Here is a 19810-nt window from a genome sequence, read left to right as displayed (position 1 = left end):
GCCCTGGTGCTTATTTGTGTTTGCAGGTTGCTTGGGCGGTCAGCCTAGAAGGCAGGTCAGAGGCCAAGTTTATCGTCACCTAAGGTTTGGGGATTGTGGTTAACGAGTAGTCTGCTCACCTCCTTGCACTTTTCTGCCCTGTCTTTTGATATCCAAGAGCAGACAACTCCTTACTTCTGTGATGCAGGGTATCTGGAAAGGCTTTTGAGGACCGTTTGGGAGAGGAGGAGACTGTTAATAAAGCAAATCACAAAAAATGCTGACAACCTACGTTCTCTGTGTGTGTTTTGTTCGTCTGTTTAAACGCTGTGTGTGCTTGTCATCTTTTCGTTTGACCTTCATGTGGGGATAAGAATTTGCACTTTTGTTTTAGATTCTCAAGTAGCTAGAAGTTTTCCTACCATGTTTTCCTCTCCTGTAGGCTTGACTCATATCGAAGCTACCGTCAATGCCCTGGTAGACATCATTCACGGCTACTGTACGTGTGAGCTGGACTGTATTAATACAGCATCCAAGATCTACATGCAGATGCTACTGTGTCCTGTATGTATCACTCCAGCCCCAGATAATCTTGTATTGGTCTGGGAGTGTCTAGAAAATTTGTTTTAAACAAGTTTGTTAAATTAATGAAACACAATAAACTTTTAAAGAAAGGTGTGGGAAGTAAGAGTCTTAAATGTCAATGAAAGCTTTATGATCTCACTCATTCCATGCGAGGAAAAGGTCTGAAGTGGAGGTGGATTTTGTTTTTCTTGTTCAACACTAAATCCCCAGGGAATATACTGGTGGTTGCTACGTAGTTAGTGTTACTGAAATGAGTCTGAATGAACATCATCAGGATCTATTTCCAGTGGCTGTGTCATAGAAGCTTAGCGTTAGAAGTACTGATTTTAGCACAGAGCTAGGATGAGCCTGCTTTCTGACGAAAAGCCAAAATCCATTTGTAGAGCGCCAGTGTGACTTCAGGAGCAAATGACCTGCCAGTCTGTTACCAGGAACGGAGATTCAGGGATGTGGGGAATGGGTCTTACCTGTGCCACGTCAGGAAACGGGATTAACACTGAACTTGGTTAGCGAGCTTTCAAGTGTGAGAGTAGATAGATAGGTCCTTCACATGTGTGTCAGTGATTGACCAAAAAAGAGAGTCCGTTATAGACAGTTTCATGAATAATATAAAACCTAAGCATGCTGGTTATTTTTTGTTTTTCCCCAACCGCAGGATCCTGCTGTGAGCTTCTCTTGTAAACAAGCTCTAATTCGAGTCCTAAGGCCCAGGAACAAGCGGAGACATGTGACCTTGCCCTCCTCCCCTCGAAGCAACACTCCAATGGGTAATGTGAGGTCTGGGTTTAGGCTTGTGTGTGCACGTGGTGGGGCCAGGGAGAGGGAGGTGTAGCCTTAGGAGGTATTGCTCATGTGGACCAAGGTCCTGGAAGCTTTTGTTTATGTATCCGTTGTTTTACGCTATCTTATTCCATAAAGAATTTAAGGTGGCACTTAAAAATGTATATGGTAAGTAGAATAAAAAAAAATAAAATTGAGGCCATAGGAAAATAAAATATAACAGTAAAAGCAAGCCAAGGATGCAGAAAATATCTTTTTTTTTTTTTAAGATTTATTTTAAAGAGAGCGTGTACGTGCATGCACGTGAGTAGGGAGAGGGGCAGAAGAAGAGGGAGAGAGAGAATCTCAAGCAGACTGCCCGGCTGAGCACAGAGCCCGATGTGGGACTCCATCTCATGACCCTGGGATCATGACCTAAGCCAAAATCAAAAAAGTTGGACGCTTAACCGACTGAGCCACCCAGGCGCCCCGGGTGCAGAAAATTTCTTTCATGAGATTTTTAGTGTGTCTTGTATTATTGCTAAGCGAGGATCTTCTGTTCGGCTGAAAGTGTCCTAAGAGCTTATAGCAAAAATAAGAACAGTCACAAAAATCACATGACCACAGACAAAAAAACAGCTATTTTTGAGGAAAACTATATTTTTCCTGGCATAAAAAAACTTCATTAAGGGTCCACTTTGCTGCCTAAGGAGTAGTAGCCCCAGTGGACTTAACCTACAATCCAGTTTGATAGCAAATATCACAAGAGATTTCCCTCCTGATATACTTGTGCACAAGTCGAGGGCATAACATTGAACATTTTAGTAAAAGCAGTTTTACAAAGTATCTGAATGTTAGCATTTTTTTTTTTTTTAAAGATTTTATTTATTTGTTCGACAGAGATAGAGACAGCCAGCGAGAGAGGGAACACAAGCAGGGGGAGTGGGAGAGGAAGAAGCAGGCTCATAGCGGAGGAGCCTGATGTGGGGCTTGATCCCAGAGCACCGGGATTACGCCCTGAGCCGAAGGCAGACGCTTAACTGCTGTGCCAGCCAGGCGCCCCTGAATGTTAGCATTATTATATAACTCTCTGGTTACTTAGTTTGACAAAAATTCCAACACAAGTAACATACATAATTTTTAATTTTCCATTAGCCACGTTATAAAGAGTAAAGAGAAATACGTCTGGTATATAACAAATAAAATTTTAAGTGTAGTCAGTATGAAAAAGTATTAATGAGAAATCTTCCCTTTTTTTTTTTTTTTTTAAAGATTTTGTTTATTTGAGAGAGAGAGAGAGCGAGCACATGAGCAGGGACAGAGGGAGAGGGAGAAGCAGGCTCCTTTGCCGAGCAAGGAGCCCAATCCCAGGACCCTAGGATCATGACCTGAGCCAAAGGCAGACGCTTAGCCAACTGAGTCACTCAGGCGCCCCGAGAAATCTTCCTTTCCGCAAATTTTTTTTGCACTGTTTTCATAGTCTAGTGGGTAGTTTACACTGAAACCACATCTCCGCTTGGACTAGCCACATGTGGCTGGGAGCTTCCTTACGGTACAGTTGCCAGTCTGGAGGAATGTGTGCAACTTGGTGATCTTCCGATAATCTTCCCTGAATATCATTTATTGACGTAAGCTTGAGTTAGACAACAGCGTGTGCCTCTTTTCTCTGGAGAGAAGCTAGAGTACGGGGAGTTGATGTTTCCAGTTTAGGCCACGGTCGCATTCTTTCACAACCCGCACAGCCCAGTGAGTGGAAGATGAGGGCTCCACCCTCTCTGACAATTAGGAGTTTAACCCTGACTTCCCACAGAAGCCAGCCTGGGCAGGACCTGTAGTGGTGTCCTTCAGCTTCCATTTGATGGTTTTACATTTCAGTTCTGGTTCTTCTTGTGAGGATTATGTGGTGTGAAAACAACTAAACTGACCCAGTTATTTTGGACAGGAGCGAAATGATACTCCAAGCTGCTGTGACATCACAGATAAACATCTCCAGTGTACTATTTTCCTGGTCTTGCTCAAGGTCTCCTGGGAGTTGGTGGGAGCTCATGGGGCCTACTGGTCTTATATTTCTCTGCCTTTGGAAATCTCTTGGGAATCCAAGGTTGTTTTTTTGTTTTTGTTTTTTGTTTTTTATTTGTTGTTTTTGTTTTTGTCACGTCATTAGCTAGGAAAGTGTTTTCCTAAGGGGGCAAGCTGTCACTGCCAACCCCATCTTCCCAGATCCCGCTGGATCCAGGAAGCGGGAGGACAAGCCTGGGATGACCTTGCAGCTTCCCTCTAAAGCACAGGGCACTCACTGCTAGCTTGTCTTGGGTTTACGTTGCTTTGTGACTTACCGAACCACATGCCGAGGGAGGCAAGAATAGGCATCTTCAGGTGACTGGGGTTTCTCTGACTCAGGAGACAAGGATGATGATGACGATGATGACGCAGATGAGAAAATGCAGTCCTCAGGGATTCCGAATGGTGGTCACATCCGTCAGGAAAGCCAGGAACAGAGTGAGGTGGACCATGGAGATTTTGAGATGGTGGTGAGTCTATGGCAGCAGTAGAGGGGAGGCAGAGTCTCACAACTCTCCCCCAGCTCTCATTCTGTGGACTTGCAAAAGCTGCCATTTCCCATGGGACACTGACAGAGCTTTCTCTCTGCAGTCTGAGTCGATGGTGCTGGAGACAGCCGAAAATGTCAACAATGGCAACCCCTCTCCCCTGGAGGCCCTGCTGGCAGGCGCAGAGGGCTTCCCCCCCATGCTGGACATCCCGCCTGATGCAGATGACGAGACCATGGTTGAACTAGCCATTGCCCTGAGCCTGCAGCAGGACCAGCAAGGTAGACGGCAATGCCAGGAACAGAGCCGCCGGTGGCCTTGCGCAGCAGAGAGGGTTTGGCAGTTACTGATATCCAGCTGACTTAGCTTGTCCCCAGATTTGGGGAGAGGTTGATCTGGGTGAGAGCTGTTCAGAGACACAGGTGGAGAGTGAGAGGGATGTGGTGGGATTTGCCATCTGGGAGTCCCATCTCCTTATTTCCGTTAGTTTGGTCTTTGGAATTATTTCCTCCCAAATCCGTTAGAGTCCTCTGGCCCGTGTCGTGCCTGAGCTGAAGGTAGCTTCCCACCATGTCTGTAACCAAACTTGGGTAGACAGCGGTTGCTGTTGATTAACTTCCTCTAGGCCAGAGGGGGTCACATGCTGGTGAGTTGAGACTCCCGAAGGCAGCAGGTGACCAAAGCAGCGCTGTGGACGGGGTCTGGAGGGAATGCTGTGCTCACTCTCCACTTGTTTCCCAGGCAGCAGCAGCAGTGCCCTGGGCCTGCAGAGCCTGGGGCTGTCCGGCCAGGCACCCAGCTCTTCCTCTCTGGACGCAGGAACCCTCTCTGACACCACAGCATCAGGTAACTGTCCACAGCAAGGAACGTGGCTTAGGGCCCTAGGACCCTCTGGCCTTGTTTCCAGTGCTGTGAGAGTGGAACGGGCAGCTGCTTTGACAGGCCATTCTGGACTTCCTGCTTCTGCCTTTGCTTTAGAAATATGGGCGTGGAGGGCACAGTGCTGCAGCTCGCAAAGGCGCTCATGGCTCCGCTTCCTTACACTTTGCATGCTGCCTGGCTCCTGCTGGTTCCCCAGGGAGAGGCTGAGAGAGCGGCTTGCAGGGTGCTCGGCTGTAGAGCTGCAGTGACAGCTTTCAGGGCTCTTCACCAGAGTCCGAATGTTTTAGACAAAAGAAGCAGGGAGACGAGAAGTAGAGAGAACTCATGCCATGCACTGTTTTCTCTTTATTTACAAATCAAAGCGAAGCTGCAAGAAGCCGAGTCCTGCTTCAGGTCAGCGTGGCTCGCCGTCGGGGCTCTGAGCTTGGGAGGTAGGGGTGTGTGGACAGTTAAAATGCGTAGAAACTCTTACAGACCTCATTTTGTCTTTACACTCAGTTTCTTTGCTGATCTGATAAAGGGAAAAAAAAATGTCCTGAGTAGAGAGTTGGACCGAGTAGAGGAGGAGGGAACACGTGAATAATGCCCTGGAAATAACTCCTGAGGAATGGAAGGGTTGATTTAGAGTTTTCCAGAGTGCTGCTTCCCTGTATTTCTTTCTTCCTTTCTTCCCTTTCTTTCTCTTCTCTTGGAAGTGTTACCCTGGGTAGAAGAGAAAGGGAGACATTGGCTGTCCCCTCTCAACCTGCTGCCATGTGTGTCGTTTTTCTCAGTTCTCGTTAGCTGCTGTCCCCTCAGGCTTGGAGGTGGCTGTCGTGTTGTGCCGATTGTGTTCCTCATGTGCTCTGTGGCTGTCTTGGCTTTCCTCCCCTATGTATCTCATCCAGCATTTTCCTCCTGTCTCAGCTCAGCCCTGATCCTGGATGCTGTGGCTGTCTCTGGGGGATTTCCTTGCTTCATTCTTAGCGTCTGAGGAGGATGATGAGGAGGGGTGAAATTTCCCCTTGTACTCCCCTCTGGACCACCTGACCAAACAAACAGACAAACCAACAGGTTTGATTCAAGAGCTCATGATGAGTGATTTCCTAACATAAGCACAAATTAACTGATTGCAAAACGAATCTCATTAAAATTCAGAGTCCTGTGCTTTGAATGGTAATGGGTAGTTTCTGATCTCAGCAGGTGTCAGTAACACCTAGACGATGGTGGCCGTGAGGCATTCTAGCTAGAAAACTGAGCGTCCACATCACAGATTCTCGTTGGATCTCTTTACTGTCTACTTGCACTATAGCGAAACAGCGAAGGAAATGCCCAGCAAACTGGGGTTTCCCACTGTCTCAGTACCGTTTGCAGCGCACCGTGTATAGTGTTTGTTCCTGTTGGTGATGAGCCAGCAAAGCAAATCTTTCCCTTTTTCCTTCGATGACAGGATATGTAAACTGCATTGTGTCCTCTGCGCTATGTGGTTTGATGCTGTCGCCCCCAGGAGGGGTTTTTTCCTGTAACAGCTCTCGTTACTCTCTTAGCTCCAGCCTCGGACGACGAGGGCAGCACGGCAGCAACTGACGGCTCCACCCTTCGGACCTCCCCTGCTGACCATGGTGGTAGCGTGGGCTCGGAGAGCGGGGGAAGCGCCGTGGACTCGGTGGCCGGCGAGCACAGTGGTAATGTGGCTGGGGGGGCCTGATCTCTTTGGGCAGGGGCAGGAACGCACTAGGAATCTCTGCCTGGGTCCTGGGGTTGGTGTCAGCAAAAGGAAGTTTTGAGGGCTCACTGAACATCTGGTGGAATTCATTTGACCTCAACAATGGAGTCTCAAATGTTTAGTGATAAGAGCTTAGATACAATGTGGTTAATGTTGGGACATTTTACAGGCAGCTTTTAATTGTGTCTTATTGGAAGAAAGCAAGGATGTGCATTATCCCAAATCAGGAGTATGGTATGACTTTGAAGTCCATCATATTGTGGTTTTTGTCCCCTCTTTTGGGGGAGCTGTGTCTGGCAATCCTCCTAATATAGCGGGCCACCCTCACAGTCTGCCGGCTGATACGGTGGGGCTCTGGAATGAGGAAGCATGCCATTTTGGCTTGACCTTGTAAATGAGCCTGTGATTAAAAATTAGATAGGAAAATATTTTACGGAAGGCATTAAGAGTAGCTGATAATTCCTAGATTCCCAAGTCAGTGTACGTTTCCCCTGGGTTAGGAGATGGAAATTTATCAGCAGTAGAGATTGTTCTTGTAGGTGGATCTTATATACCGTAGAAAGACAAGTGGCTGCCTTGAGAGTCTGGTAGCATAGTGCTCTGGGGCCAAAATCTTGAATTCAGTCCTTATTTATTCACTTCTTCACAAAGAAGAAAAAATTCTCTGAAGCTAACAGTCGTCTCTGAACTATTGCTAACTTCAGAGTGCATTGGATTCTGTCATGCTTGGGGATTTGATTTACACTTTTTTTAACCATTTCCGTCTAGTATCTGGCCGGAGCAGTGCTTATGGTGATGCCACAGTGGAGGGGCACCCAGCTGGACCAGGAAGTGTCAGCTCAAGCACTGGTGCCATCAGCACCACCACCGGACACCAGGAGGGAGATGGCTCCGAGGGAGAAGGAGAAGGAGAAGGGGAAGGAGATGTCCACACTAGCAACAGGTTAGGACTTGGTCATTTGCAGTCAAGAGGCTATGGGAGAATATTTCAGGAATAAGGTGATGGATCAGTTGCAGGAGGTGGAGTGATCATATAGTGTGTGTGTGTGTGTGTGTCTACACACACGTACACGTATATATATTTAGAAATATACAGGTAATAAACTCAGCAAATGGTTCAAGATCTTAGGAAGCATTCTAGGTCTGTCTTCTTTGTCCTAATTAGAATTATGTGAAATGAATTTCAGAGAGAATAGAACGTCGTTTTTCTCTTAAGGCCCCCTGATATCCCTTAGTCACCGTAAAGTGATTGTCATGAAAATGTGTATCCTCCTGCTTAGATCTTTCTTGTTTCATCATTACCCATAAACCCACTTTGTAGCATTCTGTTTACAAGTGGCACTATTCTAGGCTCAACAATGATAGCTATTACATATATGCTAGAAATGGCTCCTTGTTCAGTGTGTTTACGAGGTAACAGAGAAATAAGACAGAGCAAATACAGATTTATGTCTAGAAATACCAGTGGTAGGGCATTTGGCAAATTGAAAGTAATCTATAAAATCCTAATCCATCCCCGTCAAGAAGTTCTGGTGGTGTTTGCTACTGGATTGGTCGAGTGAATGTAGTCTTAACTGTGAGGGGAGACTGGAGAAATACATTTGTGATCTAATGTTTGTTAAACTCGTTGAGGTCCAAGATTATCACATTAGCGCCGTGCGAAAATAATCAGCTAGCATTTTGGACTCAATGGTTTCTATCCAAATAGAAGGTCCCTGAAGCTGTCAGGCACTAAGCATTTTCGGAAGACATCAGGGAGCATCTCCCATAGAGTCTCCTAGTGCTTCACCGTCCGTTCTTGGAACATCTCTTCGATGAGGGTGACCTCTGGCTCCAATAAGTGATGATACTCTGATGGAGTCTGTTTTTTAACATCCTGCCATAAAGGGGTTTTTGCTTAATCTTTTTTTCTCTCTCTCAACAGGATTTCTAGGTTAATTCCATGTGTTTGGAGAATGTGGTGTTTGTGATTTTTTGTTTTTTGAAATTTATTTAAAACATTTTTAATCCAGTCTGCCATTGCTTGTTAATTGAAACAGTTCAGTTCATTTGTGATTAGTATTAATTACTGATGAATTGGAATTTATGCCTACCATTTATTTCCTGCTGCTTACTTGTTTTGCCTGCTTCTGTGTTTCTTTCTGTCTTTGCAGTCCTCTTCTGGGTCGATATGCTATGTTTTCATCCCTTTTTCTTGTCTTTTTTCTGCCCCTCTCTCCCACGTTTGGAGGTTGTTCACTGTTTCCAGTCTTTTGATGGTTATCCTGATCATTTCAACGTGTGCATTTAACTTACCCAAAACTCAATTTAACTCACAGCTGCATCTTCCTGCATAATATAGAGACTAAGAAGACTTGGCCCCTTCTTATCAAGTTAAGCTGTATTTTTGTGTGTTTTAATTCTTTTTCAAAAAAGGCTTTTGAAGCTTTCAAGGTGTTGTTGCTGTTTCATTTAGTTTACGTGGTCAGTGTGTGTTCAGATTTACTCACATGTTTACCACTTTCTGTGCTCAACATTTGCTTATGTGTGTCAGACCTTCTGTCTGGGATCATTTCTTCTTGAAGTGCGTTGTTTAGATTTTCCATCAGGGGAGGGCCACCGCTTATAAAATCGCAGATTTTCTTATTCTGAAAATGTCTTTATTCAGTTCACATTTTGTGGACATGTTTTTGATGGGTATACAGTTTTGTGCTGTTAGTTTTTCTCCCCCCAAATTGAAAATGATATCCACTGTTACTGCCAGTGAGACGTCACCTGCTGTCCTAAAATAGTGCTTCTTTGAAAATAGTGTCCTTACTGCTGCTTATAAGATCTATTTTGTCATTGTTTTTAGGCTATAGTTAGGATGGATTTCTTTTTTTTCTTTTTAAGATTTTACTTATTTGAGAGAGAGGGGGAGAGAGAGCAAGCACACGCACACGCACGATTGGGGTGGGGGGACAGTGGGAGAGGGAGAAGGAGACTCCACGCTGAGCAGAGACCCAGACGTGGGTCTTGATCCCAGGACCCCAAGATCATGACCTGAGCTGAAGGCAGAGACTTAACGGACTGAGCCACCCAGAACCACCTGTTTTGCTTAGTGGTCTTTGGGAATCTTGAATGTTTGGGTTAGTGTTTTTTATTCTAGAAAATGCTTATCAATCTTCTCAGATATTGCTTCTGCCTCATTTTCTGTCATTTTTCTTCCTGGGACTCATGTAGATGTTTTAGCATCACGTTCTGTTTTTCATGTCTCATAATATCTTTTTTTCTTTAAAAAAAATGTGCTTAGTTATTTATGGCTTCTTAAGGTCTATTTGAGTGGCAGGCATCAAAAAACATCAAATACAGGAGTGCCTGGGTATCTTAGTCAGTTAAGTGTCTGACTCTTGGAAGCAAGACGAAAATAGAAAAGTTCGTGTGAGATTGATATTATTTCATCTATAAATTCTTGTAAAAATTCAGCAGCAGACTCAGTTAGGTCTAGACTTTATTTAAGGGAAGATTTAAAATTATAGATTCATTCTTTAAATGATATGGAATTATTTGTTTCTTCTGTGTCAGTTTTGGTATGTTGTGCTTTTCGAGGAATTTGTTTATTTAAGTTGTTGACTTTATTGGCATAAAGTTCATAATCTTTCTTTTTTAAGATTTATTATTTATTTACTTTAGAGAGAGAGCACGTGTGCATGCACGGGTGGGAGAGAGGGGCAGAGGGAGAGTGGGAGAGAGAATCTCAAACCGACTCTCCACTGAATGCTGAGCACAGAGCCCAGTGCGAGGCTCGATCTCATGACCCTGAGAGCGTGACCTGAACTGAAATCAAGAGTCAGATGCTGGGGCGCCTGGGTGGCACAGCGGTTGGGCGTCTGCCTTCGGCTCAGGGCGTGATCCTGGCGTTCTGGGATCGAGCCCCACATCAGGCTCTTCCACTATGAGCCTGCTTCTTCCTCTCCCACTCCCCCTGCTTGTGTTCCCTCTCTCGCTGGCTATCTCTCTCTCTGTCAAATAAATAAATAAAATCTTTAAAAAATATAAAAAATAAAAAAAAAAAGATGCTTAATCAACTGAGCCACCCAGGAGCCCCCATAACCTTTTTTTTTTTTTTAATCCTTTCAATGTCTTTAGGGTCTGTGGTGATGTACCTTTTTTTCATTTTTAATGTTGGTAACTTAATATGTGTGTTCTTTTTTCAAAGGTCAGTTTTGCTTGGAGTTACCAACTTTATTTACGAGGAATTGACTTTTGGCTTTGATTTTTCTGTTTTATGTCTGCTTTCTGTTTTATTTCCACTCTTAATATTTTCTTTCTCTGCCTAATAAGCTTTTATTGTACCTTATCTTTTGTGGTTTAATTTTTTGTTCTTTTTTTAGCTTAAGAAGATGGAAGCTTAAATCACTGATTTTTAAATCTTTCATTTTAAGTATATATTTGAAGCTAAATTTCTCTCTGCATTCCCGTTGAAGTCTACTTTGGCTGGGGCCTGTATATTTTGATGTGTTATATTTTTATTCCTGTTCAGTTCAGAATGTTTTCTAAATTCTGTTGTAATTTTCATCTTTCCTGTAGGCTGTTGAGAAGTGTGTTGCTAAATTTCCATACCTTTGGGGATTTTCTAATTATTTTTGTTACTAATTTACAGTTTAATTTACTATGGGGAATGTACTGTGTAATTTCAATCCTTTCAAGTTTCTTGAGATGCAACTAAAATGATGTTCTGTCTTTTTAGGATTTTTAGTGTTTTTAGAAGGGCGATTTTAGGTAACCTAGGCGTGTTAGTAACAGAAGTCTAAAGTGTTGTTTGTTTTTTTAAGATTTTGTTTATTTATTTGAGAGAGAGAGAGACAGCAACAGAGCTAGTGAGAGAGAGTAGGAGTGGGGAGGAGAGGGGAGAAGCATGCTCTCTGAGGAGCAGGGAGCCTTCCGGGGGCGGGGGGGCTTGATTCCAGGACTTTGGAATCATGACACAAGCCAAAGGCAGGCGCTCAACCAAGCGACCCACACAGGCACCCCTAAAGTGGTTTTAAGTAAACTTTTTTTTTCAGGGATAAGTTAATTGAGCAATTGTTAAATGATTTGTTTTAAATAATATAATAACTAACTTGTTTTTACATTAAGTCACTAAAGAAAAGGAAATTGTAATTTTTGGTATATGGTTTACTTTTTCTGTTAGATTCTAAGAGTTGGAAAAGCCAGAAGTCTGGCAACATCTTGGTCCGGGTCCATACTCTGCTCATTTTGTTGACTTTTTCTTTCATACGTGTGTATTCACAAGTATGTTCTGCCAATCTGAAGATTTTCATCCATCTCAAAGCTTGCTATGTTTTATCCTGCAAGTGTAAACTGAACTGCTAAATTTGAACTTCTACTGTCCTATTATTTTTCTTTGCTGTATCTTGTACATTCCTGAGCAATTCTTAACTCATTTGTGGTCCCCATATAGCTGGCCTTATTCTTTGGATGTATGCGTGAGCTTTTACGTGTGACTGTATTCTGAAGGACTGTTACTAGCGCATTCCTTTGAGTTATTTTTGGAATCATGGTCATTTATCAATCAAGTAAGGTCCCATATACTTTGATTCAAACTTTAATATTTTGAGAATACTCTGCATATCTCCTAGGATATGTAATACGTGAAAATCACTTTTTTATGCATATGTATGCTTGTGGTTTATTATACACAGTCTGTAAAGTAAAATGAAGCAAGAACAGTTTATGAACTATGAGAGTGAAGCCATTAATTGATTCAGCAAGTGCGCTCTTCATCTGTGTAAGATTGTGTGTTAGGTGAGACTGCCAACCAGATTGTCAGCAGGACCCTAATTAATTCCTTTTCATTTTGGTCCTCTCTTGAATCAGCATGTTCACTGCAGATCCAGAGGCACACATTTAGTAGGGAAGCCCAGCCATGTATCTGTGCCTCTGATGGAGAAGGCTTAGTTAGCACCCAGCTGAATATATGGGAGAACTCATGGGTCCAATGTGAAAAGGGTAGAGTTGAGATTGAATTTTCCACTAGGAAAAATGGTAGCCGAGTTGAGAGGGTAAAGCAGTGCCAGGCCTTCTGGGAAGCAAGAAAAAGAAAGGACTGGGTCACTGTGCAACTGGATGATGCAGACTTTGTAGATGGAGGAATCCCAGAAGATAATGGCTGGAGGCAGAATGGGACCATGTGTTGGAGAAGGCCGTAGAGTGCACTACTAAAGATTTGATTTTGCTACGGAGAATAGCTAGGGCTGATTGCTTGAGAAATATTAGCTTACCCTGTAGCAGGTTTTCAGGGCCATCAGTTGTATTTTGGACTAGATTGTTCCTTTTAACAGAGTGAGATTTCTCCTTCCGTGTTGGTAGTGTTACTATTTAGGCATTTCTGAATATTTTGCTAATGGTAGGATTGTTCCTAAGCAGTAGGCTCCTTGTTTACCTTGGTGGCAGGAGGAAAGAACTATATTCTTGTGAACTAGATGTGAACTAGCTCACGTCTCATGTGTTTTCCTTGGCCTTTTAGGCTGCACATGGTCCGTCTGATGCTGTTGGAGAGACTCCTGCAAACCTTGCCCCAGTTACGAAATGTTGGAGGTGTCCGGGCCATCCCGTACATGCAGGTATCCCTCAGTTCACCTGGGTCTGTCACATTATGGTTGGACCATCCTTCAGCATGCTCACATCTCTCTTGTAGAGGCTCTGTAAGGCTTTGTTTGGTGTTAGGTCATAGAATAATGGCATGCAGTTTTGAACGGCAAGTTATAGCCCTTAATCCTCTAGATGAAAAGGCCAAGGGTCAGAGAATTTAAGATGTCCGCAGTCATCCAGCTAGTTGCTGACAGAGCCCGGAGCTCGTGTGTGCCCCAGAGATTCTCAGTGTGTAGCGAGTCTTTATTAACACCACGTTGAAATGTGGTCTGGTAGCTGTTCTCCTGCTAGCTGCCTTCCTCTGAGGCAGAAAGTTCTTTGCTCTTGAGCACACTGCCCTCTGTTAAGCCACTTCGGTTGCTTATAATGTAGTTTAGTCAGTTCGTTTTGCAAACACTTTGCAAAACATTTTTTGTGATGCCAAATGTGTGGTATATACCAAAAATTGACTCTTCTGACTCTGGACACTTAAACTTCAGATACCTTGGGATATAGGACCTTTTCGTGGATTACAGTTACGATTGACAGGGCAGTCAGGAAGATTGGGATTTCTTCTGAACCCCCTGTGTTTAGAGTCGTCTTTAGGGTACTGGCACTCATGTTTTACCTCTCTCTTGACTTCCAGGTCATCCTGATGCTCACTACAGATCTGGATGGAGAAGATGAGAAAGACAAGGGGGCCCTGGACAACCTGCTCTCCCAGCTAATTGCTGAACTGGGCATGGACAAAAAGGTAAGACTGGAGAGTCCTGCCGTGTGAGAGACAGGGAGCTGAGTTCCGTTCACATCTTGTCATCTTTCTTCTAGAGGAACTTCACTTAGTTTTGTGGCAACCACTCACTGAGGGCTCCAGTTCTGTTGAGTCAATAAAAATGTTGGCAGTGCCTGCTTTGGCCCAGGCCTCCTGTTGGATCTGGACATAAATGAGGAATAGACCAAGTCTCTGCCCTCACGGACCTTTTGTAGCTCCCTAAGCTGAAAACAGTAAATTAGTTGTTTGTATCTTAGTACAGCCTCTTATGCGTATTGGGCTCTAGGTAATCCGGGTGTAGTCCTTGGGGGCGTTGGTGCCTGTTTTGACTCTGATTCCATGTGAGGAACAGTTAGTGCTGATAGGCTGGGGGGAACCTTGTTGAGTGGATGCCTTAAGCTTAAAGTAAGCGTGGGCTTCTGGGCTCTGCTTCTGCCGTCAGGACGTCTCCAGGAAGAATGAGCGCAGCGCCCTGAATGAAGTCCATCTGGTAGTTATGAGACTCCTGAGTGTCTTCATGTCCCGGACCAAATCCGGATCCAAGTCTTCCATCTGTGAGGTACTGTCGCTTTGAGCACAGGGGTGTGGGAAAGGTAAGAGGATTGTCTGGTTGGCGCCAGGGCCGAGGGCAGAGGTGATAGTTAGAATAGGCTATTGTCGTGCTAGAGGAGAAAGATTCTAAGCTGTCACCTCTTTAAGAGCAGAGCCACCACCTTTTTCAGTATCCCTTCCAAGCCCTGATCTTTGCCAGCAGTCCCTCCATTGGAGGGGTTACAGGGTTTGGAAGTTCCATTATTGAAAGGAGGGGACCGTTCTGCAAGGCGCAGGGTGGCTAAGAGGATTCCCCTACTGTGCGTTGCTATAAGGTATGGTAATAAAGCAGAGAGAAAGCAGTGTGTGCGTGGTGGAAAGGAGATTAACACAAAGCAGAGAAGGTAGAAGTGGAGGCTGAACTGCATCCAATCTTAATGAGCTTATGAGCTGTGGGGTTTGCTGGGATTTGCAAGGCTCTCCTAATGGTTTTATTTACCGTGGCTTTTCTCCCGCTTTTTTATTCATGTGATCACTTACCCCATCTCCTTTAGAAGCTGGTTTGGTGGGGGGAGTGCCTGGCAGGAGCATGGCGTTGCTGAAAAGTGCTTAGAGAGGAAAGTTTTCTCTCTCCTTCTTGAAATGGGCTGCTTTTCTAGTTGCCCAGGAAAGAAGAAAACCCGCCCCTCCTAGCAGAAGCCTCTAGCACATGTGTGTGGGCGAGTAGAGCTGGGACCTGGGGTTGGTTGGTTCTTACCATGACTTAGTTGGGGGTCTTCTAACTCAAGGGTCGAGCTCCCTCCCCCAGCGGCCCACTTTGAGACTACCGCCAGTGGGTTTCTGACCCTGCCCCCAGCGGTCTTACAAGCTCTTCTGCTCTCCCTGTTTCCCGCAGTCGTCTTCCCTCATCTCCAGCGCCACAGCAGCGGCTCTTCTGAGCTCCGGCGCTGTGGACTACTGCCTGCACGTGCTCAAATCCCTGCTGGAGTACTGGAAGAGCCAGCAGAATGACGAGGAGCCCGTGGCTACCAGCCAGTTGCTGAAACCACACACGACTTCATCCCCGCCGGACATGAGCCCATTTTTCCTCCGCCAGTATGTGAAGGTGAGGCCTTTCCCTGGACGAAGGACCGCTCTTGCCCTCCTCCAGAGCACTCTCCTCTTCGCCGTCCGGGAGTAGGGCTGAAGGAGCCAAGGGCCAGGAGCTGCAGGAGGCAGACCAAGTGCCCTGGGGGGCTTTGGTCTCGGTGCAGTTTAGCGAATAACCACTTCTTCCATCCTTCTTCTGTCCGGATTCAGACTCCGGACAGCGTGTAAAGCAGAGGAACTGAATGAAATCAGACAGGCCTGTCCTTTCATGTTAAGCTCCTTAGAAAAAGGTGAGCAGGCACAGGCTGACATCAGAAGTGGATCATGTCCTCGTGTGTGCATCAGAGACTCCTGCTGCTGTCGTCAGAGGCCCTTGAGGGAGCTAGTTTAGAAAATGGGCTTTCTGATCAGGTTGGCCAGGAACAAGCATTCCCACTTACCAGCCGTGAAGCTTGGACAAGTTCCATGCGGCTTTTGTGGGCTTCGGTTTGCGCACCTGGGAACTGAGGCTCCACATGGGGTCTGCTGTGTGAGGTCGTGGTGAGCACTGAATGACCTGACGCAGTAAAGCCCAGTGCCGAGCACGCCGGGGCCTGTCCACGTCAGTCATCGCTATTGTTCCTGTGTGTTTGTGTCTGAGCGACGGCACCAGCGTGCTCCTCGTTGCACACTCCCAACTGCTTTGACCGAGACAGGGTTAGAACAGGCATAAAATGTGAATCGCATCATGTCTTTCTCTTTTCTTAACCCTTTGCTGGTTTTCTGTAACTTCTAGGCCAAAAAGTTGAGGACCCAGCTATCTACTTAACTCTCTAGCTGTGTCACTACTGCCCCCCAGCACACATGCCTTGTGTCCCATGCCTTGCCCCAGATGTGGCACGCTGCCTTCCTACTTGTCCTGCTGAACTTCTCTCCCTCTGCATCGCTTCCTTCCCCTCTAAGCTAACTCCTAGTCCTTCAAGACCCAGCTCACACACTGGGTCCTGGGAAAACCCTCCTCACCATGCACTTCCTGCTAGCAGGTCAGATTGAGATGGCCTTTCCCTGGGTCCCCAGAGCCCCCTGTGCACACATGTGGAGTCTTCTCCTTGTTTGTATCCCCAGTTGCCTAGGAAAGACCTGATGAGTAACTGGTGATTGGATAGGTGAGACACGTTGTGCCTCAAATTCTTGCGGGCTCTTCCCGGGGGACCATGCGGCCTGTAGGATAGCTGCTGCTTCCACTGTCTTCACACCCCTCAGCTCCCCGTCCTCTGTGGGATATGTGTTAAGTGATCCTAGCCACCCTAGTTTCTATCTTTTTAAAAGATTTATTTATTTCGGAGAGAGAGAGAGCGCAGACACATGCTTAACGTACACATGCACGCATATGGGTGGGGGGGGGCAGAGGGAGAGGGAGAATCTTCAAGCAGACTCCCCACTGAGTGTAGAGCCTGAGGCGGGCCTCCATCCCAAGACCCTGAGATCATCACCCGAGCTGAAACCAAGAGTCAGCTGCTCAACTGACTGAGCCAACCAGGAGCCCTGCCTTGGTTTATTTAAATGTTTCTTGTTATCCTAGAAGGTTTTGGTTCTAGGGAATAGACCTGCATCTCTCACAGGAAGTCAGAAATCCTTCATCACCACTGTTTTTCCCATTTTTTCCCATTAGAAGTTTAATTTTTGTGTAAGCAGAGTACAGTCAGTCCAGGGGCAAAACCCACAGAGTGAAATGTTGGAACTTTTAAGACAAGTGAGATCTGTGTCCACTGGAGCCTGGGGCCTTGCTGGGTTTAAACCAAGCTGTCAGGCAGTGATGGCTCCAGCTTTGAAAGGTACCATTTACCAGCTCCAATATAAGCTATGCCTAATGAGCAGTAAACCAGCCCTTTTCCTAATTGTGGCTGTGGACAACTGTCCGTCACAGGTTCTTACGTGATTTTCTCCCCCCAGGGTCATGCTGCTGATGTGTTTGAGGCCTATACCCAGCTTCTGACAGAGATGGTCCTGAGGCTTCCTTACCAAATCAAGAAGATTGCTGACACCAACTCTCGAATCCCACCTCCTGTCTTTGATCATTCGTGGTTTTACTTTCTCTCAGAGGTAAGTGAAGGCCTCAGGCAATGTGCCATTCAAGGAGAGGACACATCAGCTGTGACAGCTTTTTCCTTTTTTTTTTTCTTTTTTAGATTTTATTTATTTGAGAGAGAGAGAGAGTGCGTGTGCAAGCACGAGTGAGGGGGTGAGGAGCAGAGGGAGAGGGAGAAGCAGACTCTCTGCTGAGCAGGGAGCCCAATGCGGGGCTGGATCCCAGGACCCCAGGAACATGACTTGAGCCAAAGGCAGATGCTTAACTGACTGAGCCAGCCAGGCGCCCTGGCTTTGATGGCCTTTATGGCCCCCTTCGGTCTTCACCCTCAGGAGGTGTTCCCCACCCCCCAGCAGCGCCACTCACGCCGTGGAGGTCTTGCCCTGGGTGTACTGTATGGTGAAGCTGTAGAAGATGGCTGTCAACACAAGCCGTGGCTTTAGTTTCTGATTCTGTACATTTGACTCTTTCTGCATATCATGGTAAGGGACAAGTTTAATAATTTGAGCTCTGTCTGGAAAACAGAAAACACACTAGTTAAATTACAGAGAAATTTTAATATAAAGAATTGGTTGAACAGCCATCGAAGAACCAAAAAGAAAAATAGGAATGTTGAGGTAACACAGACCGTAGATGCAGGCAGCAGCCGCCAGCAGCCCTGTGTCTGAAGAGGAGTCAACCTTGTGGGCCTGAGGCAGGGTGCTGCTTCTGCTACCCCAGGAGCTCTGAGGGGATGCGATGCAGTTGATTCTGGAAGTACGGAAAGAAGCTGATGATTAGAACCAACCGTAGTTGGTTCTTGAACACTGAAGAGCTGATGGAGGCTGCCTGAGTGAAGGCCTGCTGCCAGAATAGCAGGCAGACAAGAAGGAGCCAGTGTTTTTTCCTCGCGCCCTCTAGTGTCCCTTTTTGTTCCTTACTGGCAGGACCTGAGGGGGAGCCAGCTGGCAGAGAAGCAGAAGTTAGTGCACTTCTGGGCCGGCCATTACAGAACAGTGTGTGGCAGGGTGGGTTTGGAGGCAGCCAAGGGACGGTAGCTTTACGATCAGCTGCCGTCATGCCATCGCAGCAAGCTTGAGATTCATGTGGGAAGAATGACCTGTTAGCAAATCCCAGATGACCATTTCAGGTTGTATAGATGGAACAGCCCAGCCTCTTCCCCACTTCTCTGACCTGAAAGATCCTGAATAGGTTTTCCTGACCGTTTCATTCTGGGCGGGCTAGAGTGGAGGCCAGCTTCTCTGTAGATTCCAGAGCACTCCTAGGAGGGGAGCGGGAATATTGCTGTTTTCCCCTCTTTGACAGCTTGCTGTCTCCTGGCCCCTTAAGGAGTACTGAATTCTCCAGAGTCTAGCTTGGCCAGGAGGAAATAGCTTGGTGTGTGTTTCTTACCAGTTTTTAATAATAGTTCGTGAAGACCTGGGGACCCACTGCTGGCACAGTTCCTGAGTCATTGACGCTTTGTGTTGCCTTTCCTCTCAAGTACCTGATGATCCAGCAAACTCCATTTGTGCGCCGTCAAGTCCGCAAACTTCTGCTCTTCATCTGTGGGTCAAAGGAGAAGTACCGCCAGCTCCGGGATTTGCACACCCTGGACTCCCATGTGCGTGGGATCAAGAAGCTGCTGGAGGAACAGGGGATATTCCTCCGGGCAAGTGTGGTTACAGCCAGCTCAGGTTCTGCCTTGCAGTATGACACGCTCATCAGCCTGGTACGAAGGCCAGGGGGGCCGATGGGGCCGGGAGAGGGCACGTGATGAGGCTCAGCCGGGTAGGCAATAGGTTGGAGTAGTACAGGCTTTTATATATTCAGAAAACGTCACAGCCACAGTTGAGCTCAGGGTGGATCCATATGCTCTATGTTAAGTGTAGTTGGCTTCAGGATCTGTGATTTCCCCTTCATCATTCCCTCTCCCACCTGGTAGTGGTTCCTCCATTATGAGGAGGAGTGGCTTGGGCTTCTTAACCTGTGTCATTGGCTCATACGGATAGGATCGACCTGGAATTTGCCAACCTCTGATTTTTGTCCTTGAATACTAAAGAAATGATGTGTCTGAAGATAAATTGTTTGGACTTTGGGGGAGCAAACAATATAATGCGTGGGAGCCTCTAGATGAGAACTTTTTTAGTATTATATACTCTTAAACTAATGTCCTTATTATTGTGCTTTCAGCAAAAAAACGTAAACTGGGAGGGGAGGAAGAAAAGAAAAGAAAAAAGTAAACTGCATTGTAGTTTCCCGTCATGGCCTATCTTTCTGGCTGCGTTACTGAGTGGTGTGAAGGGCCTCTGCAAACAAAG

At 46.0% G+C, this 19810-nt stretch overlaps 1 protein-coding gene across 1 annotated transcript in view; it reads left to right on the top strand.

The window, feature by feature from the left end:
- The window catches only part of UBR4 (ubiquitin protein ligase E3 component n-recognin 4), a 126667-nt gene that overhangs the window by 60421 nt on the left and 46436 nt on the right, over nt 1-19810 (top strand). The window contains exons 54-66 of the mRNA XM_008694667.2: nt 422-543; nt 1220-1331; nt 3724-3854; nt 3976-4153; nt 4614-4718; nt 6281-6418; nt 7228-7402; nt 12947-13043; nt 13697-13804; nt 14265-14381; nt 15249-15458; nt 17375-17524; nt 18994-19221. Of these exons, the coding sequence (XP_008692889.2) occupies nt 422-543; nt 1220-1331; nt 3724-3854; nt 3976-4153; nt 4614-4718; nt 6281-6418; nt 7228-7402; nt 12947-13043; nt 13697-13804; nt 14265-14381; nt 15249-15458; nt 17375-17524; nt 18994-19221 (1871 nt within the window). The remainder of the gene's footprint in view (nt 1-421; nt 544-1219; nt 1332-3723; nt 3855-3975; nt 4154-4613; nt 4719-6280; nt 6419-7227; nt 7403-12946; nt 13044-13696; nt 13805-14264; nt 14382-15248; nt 15459-17374; nt 17525-18993; nt 19222-19810) is intronic.

Source organism: Ursus maritimus, unplaced genomic scaffold (assembly GCF_017311325.1).
Source record: "Ursus maritimus isolate PB19 unplaced genomic scaffold, ASM1731132v1 scaffold_32, whole genome shotgun sequence".
NCBI classification, from domain to species: Eukaryota; Metazoa; Chordata; class Mammalia; order Carnivora; family Ursidae; genus Ursus; species Ursus maritimus.
This window is presented reverse-complemented; position numbering and strand designations above follow the sequence as displayed.